This window comes from Salvelinus alpinus, chromosome 13 (genome assembly GCF_045679555.1).
Source record: "Salvelinus alpinus chromosome 13, SLU_Salpinus.1, whole genome shotgun sequence".
Classification (NCBI taxonomy): Eukaryota; Metazoa; Chordata; class Actinopteri; order Salmoniformes; family Salmonidae; genus Salvelinus; species Salvelinus alpinus.
Genome location: NC_092098.1, coordinates 22,422,748 through 22,441,867, shown reverse-complemented (window position 1 = coordinate 22,441,867; position 19,120 = coordinate 22,422,748). Strand labels below are relative to the sequence as shown.

Below are 19,120 nucleotides of genomic sequence, written 5' to 3'. Positions count from 1 at the left end.
GAAATTCCACTTTGTTGACATTTTCTTTAATACTTAACATTTTGAAATGAAGGAATAGGAGAGTTTCAAATGTGTTTTCAGTTTGATTCTGGGTTTGGTTTTCAAGTGGCACAAATTATGAAAAACAATGTGGCACTTGATAAACAGTTGTCTTCCCTCTTGGTCTGTTAGAGACATCTTGGTATGATTGCAGCACCATGCAGGGGTGGGCAACTCCACTCCTCGAGGGCCTGATTGGTGTCAGACTTTTTCTCCATTCCTAGCAAACACAGCTGATTAATCAAATTGCATTCTAAACTGAAGATCATAATTAGGTGATTATTGGAGTCAGGTGTGTTAGCTGGGGCTGGGGCAAAATTGTGACACCAATCAGGCCCTCGAGGACTGGAATTTGCCCACCCCTGATCCTAGTGGATCCCTGTAATGATCAGGAACAGGCAAAGGTACAGTACATGTAGGAGCATTAAAATGAATCAGATTAAACAGGAAACTATAATACAGTATATATTTAAGCAATAAGGCCCGTGGGGGTGTGGTATATGACCAACATAAATCAAATCAAATTTTATTTGTCACATGCTCTGAATACAACAGGTTGTAAACCTTACAGTGAAATGCTTACTTGCAAGCCCTTAACCAACAATGCTTTAAGAAGTTAAGAAGCCTTTTGGACCTAGACTTGGCGCTCCGCTACCTCTTGCTTTACCGCAACAGCACTCCCTCCTCTAAAAAGTTTGGTGGTCAAAACACTCCTGCTCCATGAACAGCTTCCTTTTCTGTCAGTTATTGTGGCATCCCTTACTGAACATAAAAGGCACATTTTGCGTGAATCCATGTTTGGGAAGTTGTGATAGCGATAGCGAGTTAGTTAGCTAAATGCAAACTATTGTCCGGAAGTGTTTTAACGGTAAGGCCCCCACAAAAAAACTAGAGACCCTGCCCATATTTCCATTGAAAATGAGGCAAATAGAATTTTCACAAATGCTTTAGTATACGTAATTCCCAAACATTGTACGAATTTATGAAAACATGAAAATGACCATATCTAAGTGCTCGCTTGTCAGAGAAAAAAAATTAAAAGATTTCATGTTGATAAAATGCTGCCAGTTCCACTTTAACTAAACAATGGAAGTTGCACAATCCATGACTACTCTGTAAATTAGCTTGACGTGCTAAAAAATAATAGAAACAAGTTGAGAAAAAAAGTAACTAAAATAAATGTTTTATCTTCTGATCCAGATCATTATCTTCTGAATCAATTCTCCTGTCTTGAATATAGAAGTTCTATTTTGCGATCTCCCAAAATAAATGTGATATCTTTGATGAGAAGTTCAGTCAGTGAAGGTCATCTCCATGGTAACCAGAAACTCATTCTTCTGTACATGCCTTCAAACTACCGTACAACCCCTTAAGTATGCCCTAACCTAAGAAAAACTTTGAGGGTATTGACCTTAATGTAATGACCTTAAATAATTCCCTCAGGTAAGGGAAATTCTTCCTTTCAGTAAAACTATTTTTGCATGCACCAAATTTCGCCCCCAGCTTTGGTTCCATTGAAAATGAGTGGGCCACCAACTCGCCGTTTTCTGTCTTTATTTTATTCAGACGGTTGATTAGAATCAAGCTTTCAGAACATTCCCATCTGGCATATTTATCATTCAGCAGACAGCAGTGGTCTCCTTTTCATATCCGAAACAATGCAACTGGTAGCCTAGAGCAATGGCCCCCCCATCCTGCAAAAAAAAGAGGAACTGAGTCCATCTTTAAACTTACTCTTGAATGTTGTAATACAATAGTCTAAATTGAAATTGGGTAGTGCATCATCAGTTCCTCTATACATTGTAACATTGCAAAATGTACAGAATTGTATGAAAATTAGCTTAAAAACTGCATCAGTTTGTGTCATGAACAGTGCTTGTGCCCATAGAAATAGATGTTGCACAGGTGATGTTCCTCCGAGTGAAAATGTGAACCCCTGGCCTAGAGGGTGCAACAATTCAACACCAATGTCAGTTGGCTTTTCATAACGAGAGAGAGAGAGAGAGAGAGAGAGAGAGAGAGAGAGAGAGAGAGAGAGAGAGAGAGAGAGAGAGAGAGAGAGAGAGAGAGAGAGAGAGAGAGAGAGAGAGAGAGAGAGAGAGAGAGAGAGAGAGAGAGAGAGAGAGAGAGAGAGAGAGAGAGAGAGAGAGAGAGAGAGAGAGAGAGAGAGAGAGAGAGAGAGAGAGAGAGAGAGAGAGAGAGAGAGAGAGAGAGAGAGAGAGAGAATTAATACACATTCATCATACAGTCACTTTATTATTATGAAACTTGTTGAAGATTTTCTGTCTGATCTCTTTGGTCTGCAGACCGTAGATAATAGGATTGAGCCAAGGAGGAACCACATGAAACAAAATGGCTGACAGTTTCCTGTGGTCGGCCCACTGAGGGAAGCGATGGAGAAAGATGATGGTGAAACCGGACACCAGCATGATGATGTACACAGACAGGTGTGTGGAGCAGGTCTGCAAGGCCCTGCTATTCAGAACCCTGTTTTTGTTTCTCACACACACAATAGCTATCTTAAGGTATGTTAGTGTCACACTCCCTATGGAGGACCCCAGGAGTAGGACGGTAAAAGTGAGTCCATAGATATTGTTAATAATAATGCTTTCACAGGAGAGCTTGAATAACGAGGCATTGTCACAGAAGGGGTTGAAGATTTCAGATCTGCATCGTGACAAGCTGAGTGTGAGGCCCAGGAGGACCCCCACAAGCAGAAAGGCAGACCCCCAGGCAAAAGCAGTCAGTTTTGCAATCATCCTTTTGGTCATGATGGTGGCATATCGCAGGGGGTTGCAGATGGCCACATATCTATCAAAGGCCATGATAATCAGTATTGTATGTGATGTTGTGCCAAACATGTGGGCGCAAAATGCTTGGACGGCACACGCAACGTCGTTAATGTAGCGGTCTGTGCTTGCCACAAATATGTCACTCAGCAAACGAGGGACGATAACCGTGGCTCCAAGAGCGTCATTGAGAGGTAGGTTGCAGAAGAGGATGTACATGGGCTGGTGCAGGCTCCTCTCCATGGAGATCAGTAGTATGAGGCCGATGTTGGACACCATCGTGAAGATGTAGATGATGAGGAGAAGGATGAAGGCAGGGTAGGAGGACTGTTGAGTGACCTTTAACCCCTCCAGGAGGAACATGTTCTTAGGGTAGGTGTGGTTCTCCATTTGCCACCCAGAGTGAATGTCACAACCTGGAGGAGAATGCAATAAAGTTATTTAATAATAAATACCAAATAAATAGCAGTGGTATTATGACTTTAAAAAAATCTACCAAGCAACAAATACAATTTGATAATCCTTGTTCATTACCTTGCCTCTCATTAATATCGCTCATTAAATACTGTTTTAGAACAATTACTGTCAATATATTTAACCAAATGATTTCATGAAAAAGTGAAAAAAGTAACCAAAAACAAACCAACATAATATATTTCACAAAAGAGAACAACAACTGACTATAATTCAATGTTGTATAATTCAATAGATGTAGATACAATGGACACAATAACACTTTCAACTCTAACAGATATAAAACATCAGCATCACAACAAGCACATTAGATAACATAAGAAGGATTGTACCTGACATAAATTGTTGAAGTATAACACTAACAAAAAGGGTGAGATGATCTTCCACCCCTCAAGACTGAAACAGCATCACAGCCTTTTATCCAAAACTCTGAACATGGTAATACTCCCAACCCAAACTCCCATGGTTACAAGGTTGGAGGCCTCTGGTGAAATCAAACTCCAGGAAAAATAATTGGCAACTGCTTCAGATTGTAACTTGAGTGATGTAAGCTAGTCCATTTAGGCATTGTGTGTGCAGTCAATTTTTCATGTTAGTTTTTAAAGGCAAAATGGAATTACATTGCCCTTTTCAGGAAGAATAGTGGGTGATTGGCATAGGTGGACAAAACATAAACAGGATTTGAACCTCAGTCTCCAGTAAGGGATATGTGTTCTCTAGACTTGACGGTTTTACCACTCAACCAACCTCTGTCACCTCATGTTTCTTTTTGACAGTTATGTATATAAATGATGACTGACAGGGTGCACTGTTTTGAAGCCACTGCACCACAATGTTTGTTATCCTCCACTATTGTTTGAAAGGTTTTGGAAGATATAGAAATGCATTTATTAATGTCTACATTCATTTTTGCCAACTATTTTATATTACAGACTCCTAATTAATGCATACTTTTAAATTATATTCCGTGAACAAACACATTTTTGTGAAAACCTTTTCCTTAATCCTTTACTGAAAATACTTTGGATTGTCACGTTCACTGTCTTCAAACTCCCTGTCATAGATGAGCCAAGGCGCAGCGTGCATGTAATTCCACATTTCTTTTAATCGTAGTGAAACCTTCACAAAAAGAACAGGTAAACAGAAACAAACGTGGCGCACACAAACACACAGAGAAAATAAATAATTACCCACAACATAGGTGGGAAAAAGGCTGCCTAAGTATGATTCCCAATCAGAGACAACGATAGACAGCTGCCTCTGATTGGGAACCACACTCGGCCAAAAACAAAGAAATTGAAAACATAGAATGCCCACCCAAATCACACCCTGACCTAACCAAATAGAGAAATAAAACGGCTCTCTAAGGTCAGGGCGTGACATGGATACTGTACATTCAGTAACATAATAACAATATTTATGGAAAATGTCAGGTAGGTGCAACATAAGACAAAAAAATGACAAGGGTTTGCGTAAAAGGACTAACTGGCGTCTCCAAGTGGTCACACACCTCTCCAAAGTTTGCGCTATTACTAAATTCACGAGGTTCAGCTTTCCACCATTTGACAAACATGTTGGCAGGGGTGGTAGTTGTTAGAGTTTTGTTTGAGGGTTTTGGCGTGGATGGTGGTCGAGGAGGCCAGCCCTCAGTCATAAACTGTTGTTGTGGTGAGCATGCTGGCAGGATGTGAACGTGTAGCAAACCAAACCTCATTAATCACACATTTTCAGTATTAATTTTACGGTGCCTTAGGAAAGTATTCAGACCCCTTGACATTTTCCACATGTTGTTATATTAATGACTAAATAAAACAATTTCCTCATCAATCTCCACACAATACCCCATAATGACAAAGCGAAAACAGGTTTTCAGAATTTTCTGCAAATTTATTAAAAACAGGAATACCTTATTTACATAGGTATTCAGACCCTTTGCAATGAGACTCGAAATTGAGCTCAAGTGCATCCTGTTTCCATTGATCATCCTTGATTGGAGTCCACCTGTGGTAAATTCAATTGATTGGACATGATTTGGAAAGGCACACACCTGTCTATATAAAGTCCCACAGTTGACAGTGCAAGTCAGAGCAAAAGCCATGAGGTCGAAGGAATTGTACGTAGAGCTCAGAGACAGGATTGTGTTGAGGCACAGATCTGGGGAAGGGTACCAAAAATGTTCTGCAGCATTGAATGTCCCCAAGAACACAGTGGCCTCCATCATTCTTAAATGTATGAAGTTTGGAAACACTTCCTAGAGCTGGCTGTCCGGCCAAACTGAGCAATCAGGGGAGAAGGGCCCTGACAGCGCTCCAGACTTCCTCTATGGAGATGGGAGAACCTTCCAGAAGGACAACCTCTCTGCAGCACTACACCAATTAGACCTTTATGGTAGAGTGGCCAGACGGAAGCCACTCCTCAGTAAAAGGCACATGACAGCCCGCTTGGAGTTTGCCAAAAGTCACCTAAAGGACTCTCAGTACATGAGAAACAAGATTCTTTGGTCAGATGAAACCAAGATTGAACTCTTTGGCCTGAATGCCAAGCGTCAGTTCTGGCGGCAACATGGCACCATCCCTACGGTGAAGCATGGTGGTGGCAGCCTCATGCTGTGAGGATGTTTTTCAGTGGCAGGGACTGGGAGACTAGTCAGGATTGAGGCAAAGATGAACAGAGCAAAGTACAGCGAGATCCTTGATGAACACCTGCTCCAGAGTGCTCAGGATCTCAGACTGGGGTGAAGGTTCACCTTCCAACAGGAGAGCGACACTAAGCAGACAGCCAAGACAATGCAGGAGAGGCTTCGGGACAAGTCTCTGAATGTCATTGAGTGGCCCAGCCAGAGCCCGGACTTGAACTCGATCGAACATCTATGGAAAGACCTGAAAATAACTGTGCAGCAATTCTCCCCATCCAACCTGACAGAGCTTGAGAGGATCTGCAGAGAAGAATGGGAGAAACTCCCCAAATACAGGTGTGCCAAGCTTGTAGCATCATACCCAGGAAGACTTGAGGTTGTATTCGCTGCCGAAGGTGTTACAACAAAGTACTGAGTAAAGGGTCTGAATACTTATGTAAATGTGATATTTCAGTATTTTAGATTTTTATAAATTAGTAACCTTTCTAAAAAAGCAGTTTTTGCTTTGTCATTATGTGGTATTGTGTTAATATTGATGCGGGGGGGGGGAATATTTAATCAATTTTAGAATAAGGCTGTAACGTAACAAAATGTGGAAAAAAATCGAAGGATCAGAATACTTTCCGAAGGCACTGTATATAAAATTGGAAATTTTGACTGTAAAATGTTGTTGACCTCTAAAACATAATTTTGGAATGATGAAATTATTCAAATGTTGTTTTATCATTTTAGGAACGCTAGAAAAATGTTGTCTACCAGGTGGTTGAGATGTCCATTAAATGAATGTTATTTGGACAATGGAGAAATATTGTTATGGAATTTTTTGGTCTGTGTAAATAGAATAATATTTTCATATTCATTTCAGTATTTACTGTTTGCCTGTTATCTTCAATATGTTTCACAATATTATTCAGTACATTTAATTTTACAGGTAGTATTACATTTCGCTCCACAGGTAGTATTACATTTCATTTCATTTCATTACAGTACAACGGTTTGATTTGTTTGATCTTAGCAATTTTTTCTTAGCTAGCTACATAGCCGTCTTTGTATCAAAGATAATTGTGTAGTTTAGAGTAATTATCGAGGTTAGCTAGCCAGCTATTTTCGTCCTTCTAACGTAGTAAACACTGCTAGCTAGCCAGCTAGCCAACTCCTACCGAATAGCAGCACTGTAGAAACTATTACATTACAACGGAACGACCTGATTAGTGTAGTGTTAGCTAGCTACATAGTTGTCTTTGCTGTCTTTGTATCCAAGATAATTGTGTAGTTTAGAGTAATTATCGAGGTTATCGAGGTTACCTAGCCAGTTATCGAGGTTACCTAGCCAGCTACACTTTCAAACAAAGTCAACAACGCAGCCACTGCTAGCTAGCCTACTTCACCAGCCAGCAGTACTGTATCATTTTAGTCAATAAGATTTTTTGCAACGTAAGCTTAACTTGCTGAACATTCGAGACGTGTAGTCCACTTGTCATTCCAATCTCCTTTGCATTAGCGTAGCCTCTTCTGTAGCCTGTCAACTATGTGTCTGTCTATCCCTCTTCTCTCCTCTCTGCACAGACCATACAAACGCTTCACACCGCGTGGCCGCTGCCACTCTAACCTGGTGGTCCCAGCGCGCACGACCCACGTGGAGTTCCAGGTCTCCGGCAGCCTCTGGAACTGCCGATCTGCGGCCAACAAGGCAGAGTTCATCTCAGCCTATGCTTCCCTCCAGTCCCTCGACTTCTTGGCACTGACGGAAACATGGATTACCACAGATAACACTGCTACTCCTACTGCTCTCTCCTCGTCTGCCCACGTGTTCTCGCACACCCCGAGAGCTTCTGGTCAGCGGGGTGGTGGCACTGGGATCCTCATCTCTCCCAAGTGGACATTCTCTCTTTCTCCCCTAACCCATCTGTCTATCGCCTCCTTTGAATTCCATGCTGTCACAGTTACCAGCCATTTAAAGCTTAACATCCTTATCATTTATCGCCCTCCAGGTTCCCTTGGAGAGTTCATCAATGAGCTTGACGCCTTGATAAGTTCCTTTCCTGAGGATGGCTCACCTCTCACAGTTCTGGGTGACTTTAACCTCCCCACGTCTACCTTTGACTCATTCCTCTCTGCCTCCTTCTTTCCACTCCTCTCCTCTTTTGACCTCACCCTCTCACCTTCCCCCCCCTACTCACAAGGCAGGCAATACGCTTGACCTCATCTTTACTAGATGCTGTTCTTCCACTAATCTCCTTGCAACTCCCCTCCAAGTCTCCGACCACTACCTTGTATCCTTTTCCCTCTCGCTCTCATCCAACACTTCCCACACTGCCCCTACTCGGATGGTATCGCGCCGTCCCAACCTTCGCTCTCTCTCCCCCGCTACTCTCTCCTCTTCCATCCTATCATCTCTTCCCTCTGCTCAAACCTTCTCCAACCTATCTCCTGATTCTGCCTCCTCAACCCTCCTCTCCTCCCTTTCTGCATCCTTTGACTCTCTATGTCCCCTATCCTCCAGGCCGGCTCGGTCCTCCCCTCCTGCTCCGGGCCTCGACGACTCATTGCGAGCTCACAGAACAGGGCTCCGGGCAGCCGAGCGGAAATGGAGGAAAACTCGCCTCCCTGCGGACCTGGCATCCTTTCACTCCCTCCTCTCTACATTCTCCTCTTCTGTCTCTGGTGCTAAAGCCACTTTCTACCACTCTAAATTCCAAGCATCTGCCTCTAACCCTAGGAAGCTCTTTGCCACCTTCTCCTCCCTCCTGAATCCTCCTCCCCCCCCCCCCTCTTCCCTCTCTGCGGATGACTTCGTCAACCATTTTGAAAAGAAGGTCGACAACATCCGATCCTCGTTTGCTAAGTCAAACGTCACCGCTGGTTCTGCTCACACTGCCCTACCCTGTGCTTTGACCTCTTTCTCCCCTCTCTCTCCAGATGAAATCTCGCGTCTTGTGACGGCCGGCCGCCCAACAACCTGCCCGCTTGACCCTATCCCCTCCTCTCTTCTCCAGACCATTTCCGGAGACCTTTTCCCTTACCTCACCTCGCTCATCAACTCATCCTTGACCGCTGGCTACGTCCCTTCCGTCTTCAAGAGAGCGAGAGTTGCACCCCTTCTGAAAAAACCTACACTCGATCCCTCCGATGTCAACAACTACAGACCAGTATCCCTTCTTTCTTTTCTCTCCAAAACTCTTGAATGTGCCGTCCTTGGCCAGCTCTCCTGCTATCTCTCTCAGAATGAACTTCTTGATCCAAATCAGTCAGGTTTCAAGACTAGTCATTCAACTGAGACTGCTCTTCTCTGTGTCACGGAGGCGCTCCGCACTGCTAAAGCTAACTCTCTCTCCTCTGCTCTCATCCTTCTAGACCTATCGGCTGCCTTTGATACTGTGAACCATCAGATCCTCCTCTCCACCCTCTCCGAGTTGGGCATCTCCGGCGCGGCCCACGCTTGGATTGCGTCCTACCTGACAGGTCGCTCCTACCAGGTGGCATGGCGAGAATCTGTCTCCGCACCACGTGCTCTCACCACTGGTGTCCCCCAGGGCTCTGTTCTAGGCCCTCTCCTATTCTCGCTATACACCAAGTCACTTGGCTCTGTCATATCCTCACATGGTCTCTCCTATCATTGCTATGCAGACGACACACAATTAATCTTCTCCTTTCCCCCTTCTGATAACCAGGTGGCGAATCGCATCTCTGCATGTCTGGCAGACATATCAGTGTGGATGACGGATCACCACCTCAAGCTGAACCTCGGCAAGACGGAGCTGCTCTTCCTCCCGGGGAAGGACTGCCCGTTCCATGATCTCGCCATCACGGTTGACAACTCCATTGTGTCCTCCTCCCAGAGTGCTAAGAACCTTGGCGTGATCCTGGACAACACCCTGTCGTTCTCAACTAACATCAAGGCGGTGACCCGTTCCTGTAGGTTCATGCTCTACAACATTCGCAGAGTACGACCCTGCCTCACACAGGAAGCGGCGCAGGTCCTAATCCAGGCACTTGTCATCTCCCGTCTGGATTACTGCAACTCGCTGTTGGCTGGGCTCCTTGCCTGTGCCATTAAACCCCTACAACTCATCCAGAACGCCGCAGCCCGTCTGGTGTTCAACCTTCCCAAGTTCTCTCACGTCACCCCGCTCCTCCGCTCTCTCCACTGGCTTCCAGTTGAAGCTCGCATCCGCTACAAGACCATGGTGCTTGCCTACGGAGCTGTGAGGGGAACGGCACCTCCGTACCATCAGGCTCTGATCAGGCCCTACACCCAAACAAGGGCACTGCGTTCATCCACCTCTGGCCTGCTCGCCTCCCTACCTCTGAGGAAGTACAGTTCCCGCTCAGCCCAGTCAAAACTGTTCGCTGCTCTGGCACCCCAATGGTGGAACAAACTCCCTCACGACGCCGGGTCAGCGGAGTCAATCACCACCTTCCGGAGACACCTGAAACCCCACCTCTTTAAGGAAGACCTAGGAGAGGAGAAAGTAATCCTTCTAACCCCCCCCCCCCCCCCCTTACAAGAGTTAGATGCACTATTGTAAAGTGGTTGTTCCACTGGATATCATAAGGTGAATGCACCAAATGTAAATGTAAATGTTAATGCATTCATTTACGTACATACCAGTCAAATGTTTGGACAAAAGTTTGGCCTGATTCACGCAGTCTCCTCTGAACAGTTAATGTTGAGATGTGTCTGTTACTGGGACTGCAATCTGAAGTCCAGTTAATTGCAGATTTCTGAGGCTGGTAACTCTAATGAACTTATCCTCTGCAGCAGAGGTAACTCTGGGTCTTCCTTTCCTGTGGTGGTCCTCATGAGAGCCAATTTCATCATAGCGCTTGATGGTTTTTGCGACTGCACTTGAAGAAACTTTCAGAGTTCTTGACTGACCTTCATGTCTTAAAGTAATGATGGACTGTCATTTCTCTTTGCTTATTCTTGCCATCATATGGACTTGGTCTTTCACCAAATAGAGCTATCTCTGTATACCACCCCTAACTTGTCACAACACAACTGATTGGCTCAAATGCATTAGGAAAGGAAAGAAATTCCACAATTAACTTTTACCAAGGCACACCTGTTAATTGAAATGCATTCCAGGTGACTACCTCATGATGCTGGTTGAGAGAATGCCAAGAGTGTGCAAAGCTGTCATCAAGGCAAAGGCTGGCTACTTTGAAGAATCTAAAATCTGAAATATATTTTGATTTCTTTAACACTTTTTTTGGTTGCTACATGATACCATATGTGTTATTTCATAGTTTTGATGTCTTCACTATTATTCTACAATGTAGAAAATAGTAAAGATAAAGAAAAACCCTTGAATGAATAGGTGTGTCCAAACTTTTGACTGGTACTGTATATTTACATTTTCATGTTTTGGCACACAAATGTATCTTCCATTATGAGTAACTGAAGCAGACATAATGTTAAGTAAATTTTTAAAAGTCTATGCAAATTCTAATACTAATTCCTAATTGGGCAACTCAACCGTCTGGTTGAAACGTGCTTTATATATCACGTTTTAAGTAGGCATTTAAGTCTAAAAACATCATTTTTATATTTGTTTCTTGGTGAGCCAGTTAAAGCGCAAATCCTGAGACATTCTTAAAACCAATTTTTTAGGGAATTGCAAATTGAACCTTGTAGTTCTGTAATGTCAATCTGGGTTTAGTAAAAAGGTTCTATCTGGTACAGAATGTTACAATTATTTCAATTTTTGAAGCAATAGTTCACTAAAATGACAAGTACACTATATCCTTTTCTTCCCTGTATGGGACCTCCTATGTGGATTTTTTTTAATGAGCTGAATAGTAAAGACATGTAATTTAACTGTAACCAGGAATTTATGTTATCATATGATTGTTAAACAAATCACTTCAAAAAGTAGGCTACCTGTGCACATTTGTTCAATCTAAAATAATTCAAATCATGGCACCTGCCATTTGATGAACGGAAAGAGACGTCAATTAAAACACCAACATTTTTTATGACATTTGCTGACTGGCATTAGGCACACTTTTAGCCTGAATTGTTTGATGCGAATCCACTGCTGTCCGCACGCGTCTCAACCCCAGCCAGTCATCTTTGCATTGGCAAGAATGTTGTGTTCATGTAGAACCACATCGCTTATACCACCTGTTTTTAAGTGCATTTGCTAATTTTTCATGCGTCTGACAGGCGTAAATGATAAATGATGGTGTAATAGCCTACAGTTTTCTATTCATCTTTGTTTTAATTATTGTGATAAGCTGACGTTTTACCGGTACCAGCACTATTTATTTGGCTTGTACTGTCACATCTGCTCCCGTTCTTCCCTCCCCTGGCGCCCTCTGCCCTGCATCACGCACTCCTGCCATCAATTACGCACACCTCGTCACGCGCTTCAGCGATATTTCTACTCACCTGGACTCACTTATCATCTGTTTATTACCTCACCTATATTTGTCAGTTTCCCTGCTCTGTTCCCTGCTGATGCATTGTTTTGTGTCTTTCTTTTCTTGTATGCTGACTTGATCAAATCAAATCAAATTTATTTATATATCTCTTCTCATATCAGCTGATATCTCAAAGTGCTGTACACAAACCCAGCCTAAAACCCCAAACAGCAAGCAATGCAAGTGTAGAAGCACAGTGGCTAGGAAGCACGGTGGCTTGATCACGTTGAGGGAGAGTTTGTTATCCTGGCACCACACGGCCAGGTCTCTGACCTCCTCCCTATAGGCTGTCTCATCGTTGTCGGTGCTCAGGCCTACCACTGTCTTGACGTCGGTAAAGTTAACGATGGTGTTGGAGTCGTGCTTGGCCATGCAGTCATGAGTGAACAGGACGTACAGCAGGGGACTGAGCATGCACCCCTGAGGGGCCTCCGTGTTGAGGATCAACGTGGCAGATGTGTTGTTACCTACCCTTACCACCTGGGGGCGGCCCATCAGGAAGTCCAGGATTCAGTTGTAGAGAGAGTTGTTCAGTCCCAGGGTCCTTAGCTTAGTGATGAGCTTGGAGGGCACTATGGTGTTGAACGCTGACCTGTAATCAATGAATAGCATTCTCACATAGGTGTTCATTTTGTCCAGGTGGGAAAAGGCAGTGTGGAGTGCAATAGAGATTACATCATCTGTGGATTTGTTGGGGCGGTGTGCAAATTGGAGTTGGTCTAGGGTTTCTAGGATAATGGTGTTGATGTATGCCATGACCAGCCTTTCAAATCACTTCATGACTACAGACGTTAGTGCTACGGGTCGGTAGTCATTTAGGCAGGTTACCTTGGTGTTCTTGGGTCTGCTTGGAACATGTTGGTATTACAGACTCGGTCAGGGACAGGTTGAAAATGTCAGTGAAGACACTTGCCAGTTGGTCAGCCCATGCTCGGCGTACACGTCCTGGTAATCTGTCTGGCTCTGCGGCCTTGTGAATGTTGACCTGTTTAAAAACTCACATCGGCTACGGAGAGCATGATCACACAGTCGTCCGGAACAGCTGGTGCTCTCATGCATGCTTCAGTGTTGCTTACCTCGAAGCGCGCAGAGAAGTAATTTGGTTTGTTTGGTAGGCTCATGTCACCGGGCAGCTCACAGCTGTGCTTCCTTTTGTAGTCCATAATAGTTTGCAAGCCCTGCCATATCCGACAAGCGTTGGAACCGGTATAGTAGGATTCAATCTTAGTCCTGTATTGACGCTTTGCCTGTTTGATGGTTTGTCGGAAGGCATAGCGGGATTTCTTATAAGCGTTCGGGTTAGAGTCCTGCTCCTTGAAAGTGGCAGCTCTACACTTTAGCTTAGTGTGGAAGTTGCCTGTATTCCATGGCTTCTGGTTGGGGTATGTATGTGCGGTCACTGTGGAGATGACGTCATCGATGCACTTATTGATGAAGCCATTGACTGTACTCCTCAATGCCATCGGAAGAATCCCAGAACATATTCCAGTCTGTGCTAGCAAAACAGTTCTGTAGCTTAGCATCTGCGTCATCTGACCACTTCCTTATTGAGTGATTCACTGGTACAATTTCTTGTTTGCTTATGGCCTTACACAGCTAGTTGTGTGCGGTCTTAGTGCCAGGATCGGTTTGTGGTAGTAAATAGACAGCTATGAAAAATATAGATGTAAACTCTCTTGGTAGATTAAAAAAATATATATTTCACCTTTATTTAACCAGGTAGGCAAGTTGAGAACAAGTTCTCATTTACAACTGCAACCTGGCCAAGAGAAAGCAAAGCAGTTCGACACATACAACAACACAGAGTTACACATGGAGTAAAACAAACATACAGTCAATAATACAGTCGAAAAATAAGTCTATATACAATGTGAGCAAATGAGGTGAGATAAGCGAGGTAAAAGGCAAAAAAAAGGCCATGGTGGCGAAGTAAATACAATATAGCAATTAAAACACTGGAATGGTAGTGTCACGCCCTGACCTGAGATATCTCTGTTTTCTTTCATTTTTGGTTAGGTCAGGGTGTGACTAGGGTGGGTACGTTAGTTTTTGTATTGTTTAGTTTTTTTTGTATGTCTAGGGTTTTTGTAGGTCTAGGGGATTTGTATGTCTATGGTGGCCTGATATGGTTCCCTTGCAGTGGAAGAATGTGCAAAGTAGAGATAGAAATAATGGGGTGCAAAGGAGCAAAATAAATAAAAACAGTAGGGGTTAGAGGTAGTTGTTTGGGCTAAATTATAGATGGGCTATGTACAGGTGCAGTAATCTGTGAGCTGCTCGATAGTGTAGATAGTGTGGTCTACAGCTTATCATGAGATACTCTACCTTAGGTGAGCAAAACCTTGAGTCTTCATTAATGTTAGATTTCGTGCACAGTTATTAACAAATAGACACAGACCGCCACCCATTGTCTTACCGGAGGCAGCTGTTCTATCTTGTCGATGTACGGAAAACCCAGCCAGCTGTATGTTATCCATGTCGTTGTTCAGCTACGACTTGGTGAAACATAAGATATTACACTTTTTAATGTCCCATTGGTACGATAGTCTTGATCGGAGCTCAGCCAGTTTATTATCCAATGATTGCACGTTGGCTAATAGGATTGACGGTAGAGGCGGGTTACCCACTCGCCATTGGATTCTTACATGGCCTCCCCGACCTACGACCCCTATATCTCTGTCTCTTCTTCATGCGAATGGCGGGGATTTGGGCCTTGTCCGGTGTCTGAAGTAAATCCTTTGCGCCCGACTCGTTAAAGAAAAAATCTTTGTCCTGTACGAGGTGAGTAATAGCTGTTCTGATATCCAGAAGCTCTTTTCGGGTCATAAGAGACGGTGGCAGAAACATTATGTACAAAATAAGCTACAAATAATGCAAAAAAACAATAGCACAATTTGTTATAAGCCCGTAAAACAACAACCACCTCCTCCAGCGCCATTATAGGATGTTATAGGATGTAACATGTTGTAAGTTTGTAATTTTAGGAAAATACCCCTTCCATGGAGGTTTTCATATTGATATAAAAAATAGCAATGCCTCTCCAATGGGCCTTTCATTTAATATGTTCTAAGACACCTGTATTTATTTGTTTTTACCAGAAAAAAGCTTAAGTTATGGCCATTCTTCTGAAAAAGTGGTGAAAAAAATTGGAGTAATTGCAAATGAGGACCAGAACCAATGCTATGAATAATCAAGGACTTGGGACTATAGGGTTCTATCTGGAAAATGTATAGTTTTGAGATATTTAGTACTTTTCAAGTCCCAGATCTCTGAACTATTTTGTGATGTCTTCCTCTTTTATGACTCAATAAGTACATCACCTTACATTATAGTATTAGAACCTTATAGAAGCAAGTTCAAAGATGTTTGCGCAGATGGAAAAAAAAATCTGACATACAGTATCTCACATGTGAAGGACCACCTAAAGAGCAATTCTACGTGAATAGAATTTTTGACCAAAATGCCAGATAGAACCTTATAGTCCCAAGGTCTCAATATTATAGATTCTGCCTATTATTTACTTCTACCATCTACCAAATCAAAAGTGGTAATTTCAGATGATGTAGATTCAGTTATAAATTCAATAATATTTCATAAACCTCATGGCACGAGGCAGGACTGACCACTGTCCACTCGTGTTTTCTGGATTCAGTTGGGTCAAATACTTTCTCAATATTTTCATTTACAGCGTGGCACTAGGAAGGGCTGACCACTGTCCACTCCTCTCTTCAGCATAATCGTCGAGCCACTTGCCATAGCTTTACACAATGATCATGTGTGTGATGTGTCAACATTCATCAATTAGCCAGCTAGCTATCCCATGCAAGATTTGGTCCTGAAATTACTATCAATGTGGCTTTCACATGTACACCCATATTTGACATGTGTTTATTTGAAAAGATTAGATGATGGGGTACTAAATGATTCACAGAATACCCCTGAATACTTCTGTGTTGTTCAATAGTCAACAGCAGAGGGCAACTCAACCTAAATAGTGACAATGCTGGGATAGAATAAATAACTCATTCAGATTTTGGAAAGACCCTTTATTTTAATACAAAAATATAAATGATATGCTATAATTCATATATTACATTCAAGTATTGCTATACTGACATCGATTATACATACACTGTATATATATTTATATATAGATGTGGGGTTGAGGATAGGGAGATTAGGAGAGGATAGATACTTTGTTGTGGACAATTAAAAAGTGCTGCTGCTTCTACATAGAATACATAATCATACTACATAGAATACATCATCATACACCCCCCTCCCCACCCACACAAAAACATGTTATGCCATGGAAAGGTTGTCACTTGTTGGCAGTTCTACATTATTAAAGCCTGCTAGCCAGATATATGTCATGCCTATGAGCTTCCCTGCTGTCTAGGTCAGTCTCAGGATTTGGGCTTTGAGCTGCACTTTCAGGATGCCAAACCAAGTAAAAATGCTGTAGCGTAGGATCGACTCCAATGGTTGTTCTATAGAAGAGAAGCATTATGTTCTTGTTTACTCCATAGACCCTGAGTCGATACAGGAAGTACAGGCGCTGTTGGATGCGTGAGCACATGTTCTCCACATGGTGCACCAACACAGCATGCTGTCAATGTGAAAACCAGGATACCTGTATGAGCTCACCTACTTGGTGTCAAGGACGCAAAGGGAACAGTTCCTCCTATTCACCCTTAGCCTCAGTAAACCACACTGGTGCTTGAGGTCGAGGATTGAGGATGAGGATTGAGGATGATAATGACAAATTATGAGTAATAATGTAAATGTTTCTCTCCTCTTGGCATACGATTTAATTTATACATACAGTACATACATACATATACGTATGTTTGTACGTATGTGAACAATATAATGTGTGTTAAACTAATGGAGAAACTTTCTTGCAATGGGAGATATTTACAACTAGTTTGCGAATGTCTTTGGACTGCATCCCATAGATAATGGGGTTCAGTGCAGGAGGAACCACATAAAACATAATTGATGCAAGTTTCCTGTGGTCTGACCACTGTGGGTACCGATGAAGAAAGACAATGATGAAACCTGTCATCAGCATAATGAGGTATACAGCCAGGTGTGTGAAACAGGTGTGCAGAGCTTTGCTGTTCAGCGACTTGCTCTTACTCCTCACACACACCATGGTGATTCTAATGTATGTCAGAGCCATACTCCCCATGGAGGTGATGAAGAAGATAGTGGTGAAAAATAGTCCATAAATGTTATTTATAAGCACACTCTCACAGGAGAGCTTGAATAATGAGGCATTGTCACACCAAGGGTTGATGATTTCCGACCTGCAGCGTGACAAGCGGAGGGTGAGGCCCAGGAGGACAGCCACAAAGACAAGGGACACCACCCAGGCAAACACACACAGCTTAACCAGCATTTTGTTGTTCATGATGGTGGCGTATCGCAGAGGATTACAGATGGCCACATACCTGTCAAAAGCCATGATCATCAGTATCGTATGGAAGTTTGAACCAAACCAGTGACCCAAGAATGCTTGGGTGAAACACTCATTGTAGGTAATATATCTGTCTGATCTAGGTGTTAAAATGTCGAACAGCACTCGAGGTATGATGGTTGTGATACTGAGAGCATCGTTGAAAGACATGTTGCAAACGAGGATGTACATGGGCTGGTGCAGGCTCCTCTCCATGCAGATGAGCACTGTGAGGCCGATGTTGGCCACCATTGTGAAGATGTAGATGACAAGGAGGATGATGAAGGCAGGGTAGGTGGACTGATAAATTACTTTAACCCCCTCTAGCTTGAGAAGGTCCATGCTGAATGTGTGGTTCTCCATCTGTGGGGCGGAGAGCCGAGACTGAAATACCAACTGAAATGTGCTCCGTTACACTATTGTTTCACCTCAATGATTCCGTCCATGCATACCTTCACTGAAACAGTTGGGGTTTTGTGCTTGTTTCTGAAGTAATGCTAATTGGACCTGCAATTCTTTTGCTGATTCCAAGTCCTTCTCAATTGGAGCAGGAACAGTAGTGAACAGTAGCAATATTTAGCGTGTATTCCAGGCTATGGAGAGCCTAGAGAAAATACGACAATATGAATCAGTCAACCACACAGTCAACAATACACCAGATACAGCACCAATAAATCCAATATCCTTATTTGATCATACTGTAATACTATTTTAACATCTCTTACCATTGACAAAGAAAGAGACAGTTGGACTGTCTGTGTGTCCTGTTCACCCGGTCTGACACACAACCCCACAACTGAGGCCAGTCAAATAACATCACCACCTTTTATTAGGTTAGGTGTTGAATCTCTAACATTGGGGCACATCCTGTGCACTCTGTGAGGCAAACCGTTTCCAAGCAACAAGCTCTCAGTTTGTCTCATCTCTCAGGTACTGTCTGTTTACAGTACCTCCCATTACAGTCAGTCCAATGTGGGTTTTATGGTGTTGACTGAATCTATAACCAACAGAAAGGCTATGACATTATTTAAGGCAGGTTGAAAGACGATCAATTTGTTGTTATCTTGCTAAGAAAAGGCCAGTCTAGGATTGTTATGTTTGTTCCTTATATAATGACAAACCGGGGTGTAGGTTTAACTACTTTTAATGAACATATACTTCAGCTAGAAACACTCCATGTTTAGCCATGCAAGACATTCTTCAACCCCCTGCCCCCCGCATAGCTTGCTGGGTAACGTAGTCTAAATGTTATTAACACATAACAACACAAGGATGAAGCTATTGTAATGTATGGGA

General features: G+C 43.0%; 2 protein-coding genes across 2 annotated transcripts; both read right to left on the bottom strand.

Moving 5' to 3' along the window:
- Window positions 1-2,279: 2,279 nt before the first annotated feature.
- Window positions 2,280-3,224, bottom strand: LOC139536716 (olfactory receptor 52N5-like). Its single transcript, XM_071337321.1, has one exon. It carries the CDS (start codon window positions 3,216-3,218, stop codon window positions 2,280-2,282), a length of 939 nt encoding a protein of 312 aa, XP_071193422.1. The 5' UTR covers window positions 3,219-3,224.
- A 14,018-nt stretch (window positions 3,225-17,242) lies between these two features.
- Window positions 17,243-18,187, bottom strand: LOC139536715 (olfactory receptor 8G17-like). Its single transcript, XM_071337320.1, has one exon. The coding sequence runs from the start codon at window positions 18,185-18,187 to the stop codon at window positions 17,243-17,245; it is 945 nt and encodes a 314-aa protein (XP_071193421.1).
- Window positions 18,188-19,120: the final 933 nt, after the last annotated feature.

Bases quoted from the DNA above. Each gene is read 5' to 3' on its own strand.
- LOC139536716 (XM_071337321.1), bottom strand. From the start codon at position 3,218: ATGGAGAACCACACCTACCCTAAGAACATGTTCCTCCTGGAGGGGTTA.
- LOC139536715 (XM_071337320.1), bottom strand. From the start codon at position 18,187: ATGGAGAACCACACATTCAGCATGGACCTTCTCAAGCTAGAGGGGGTT.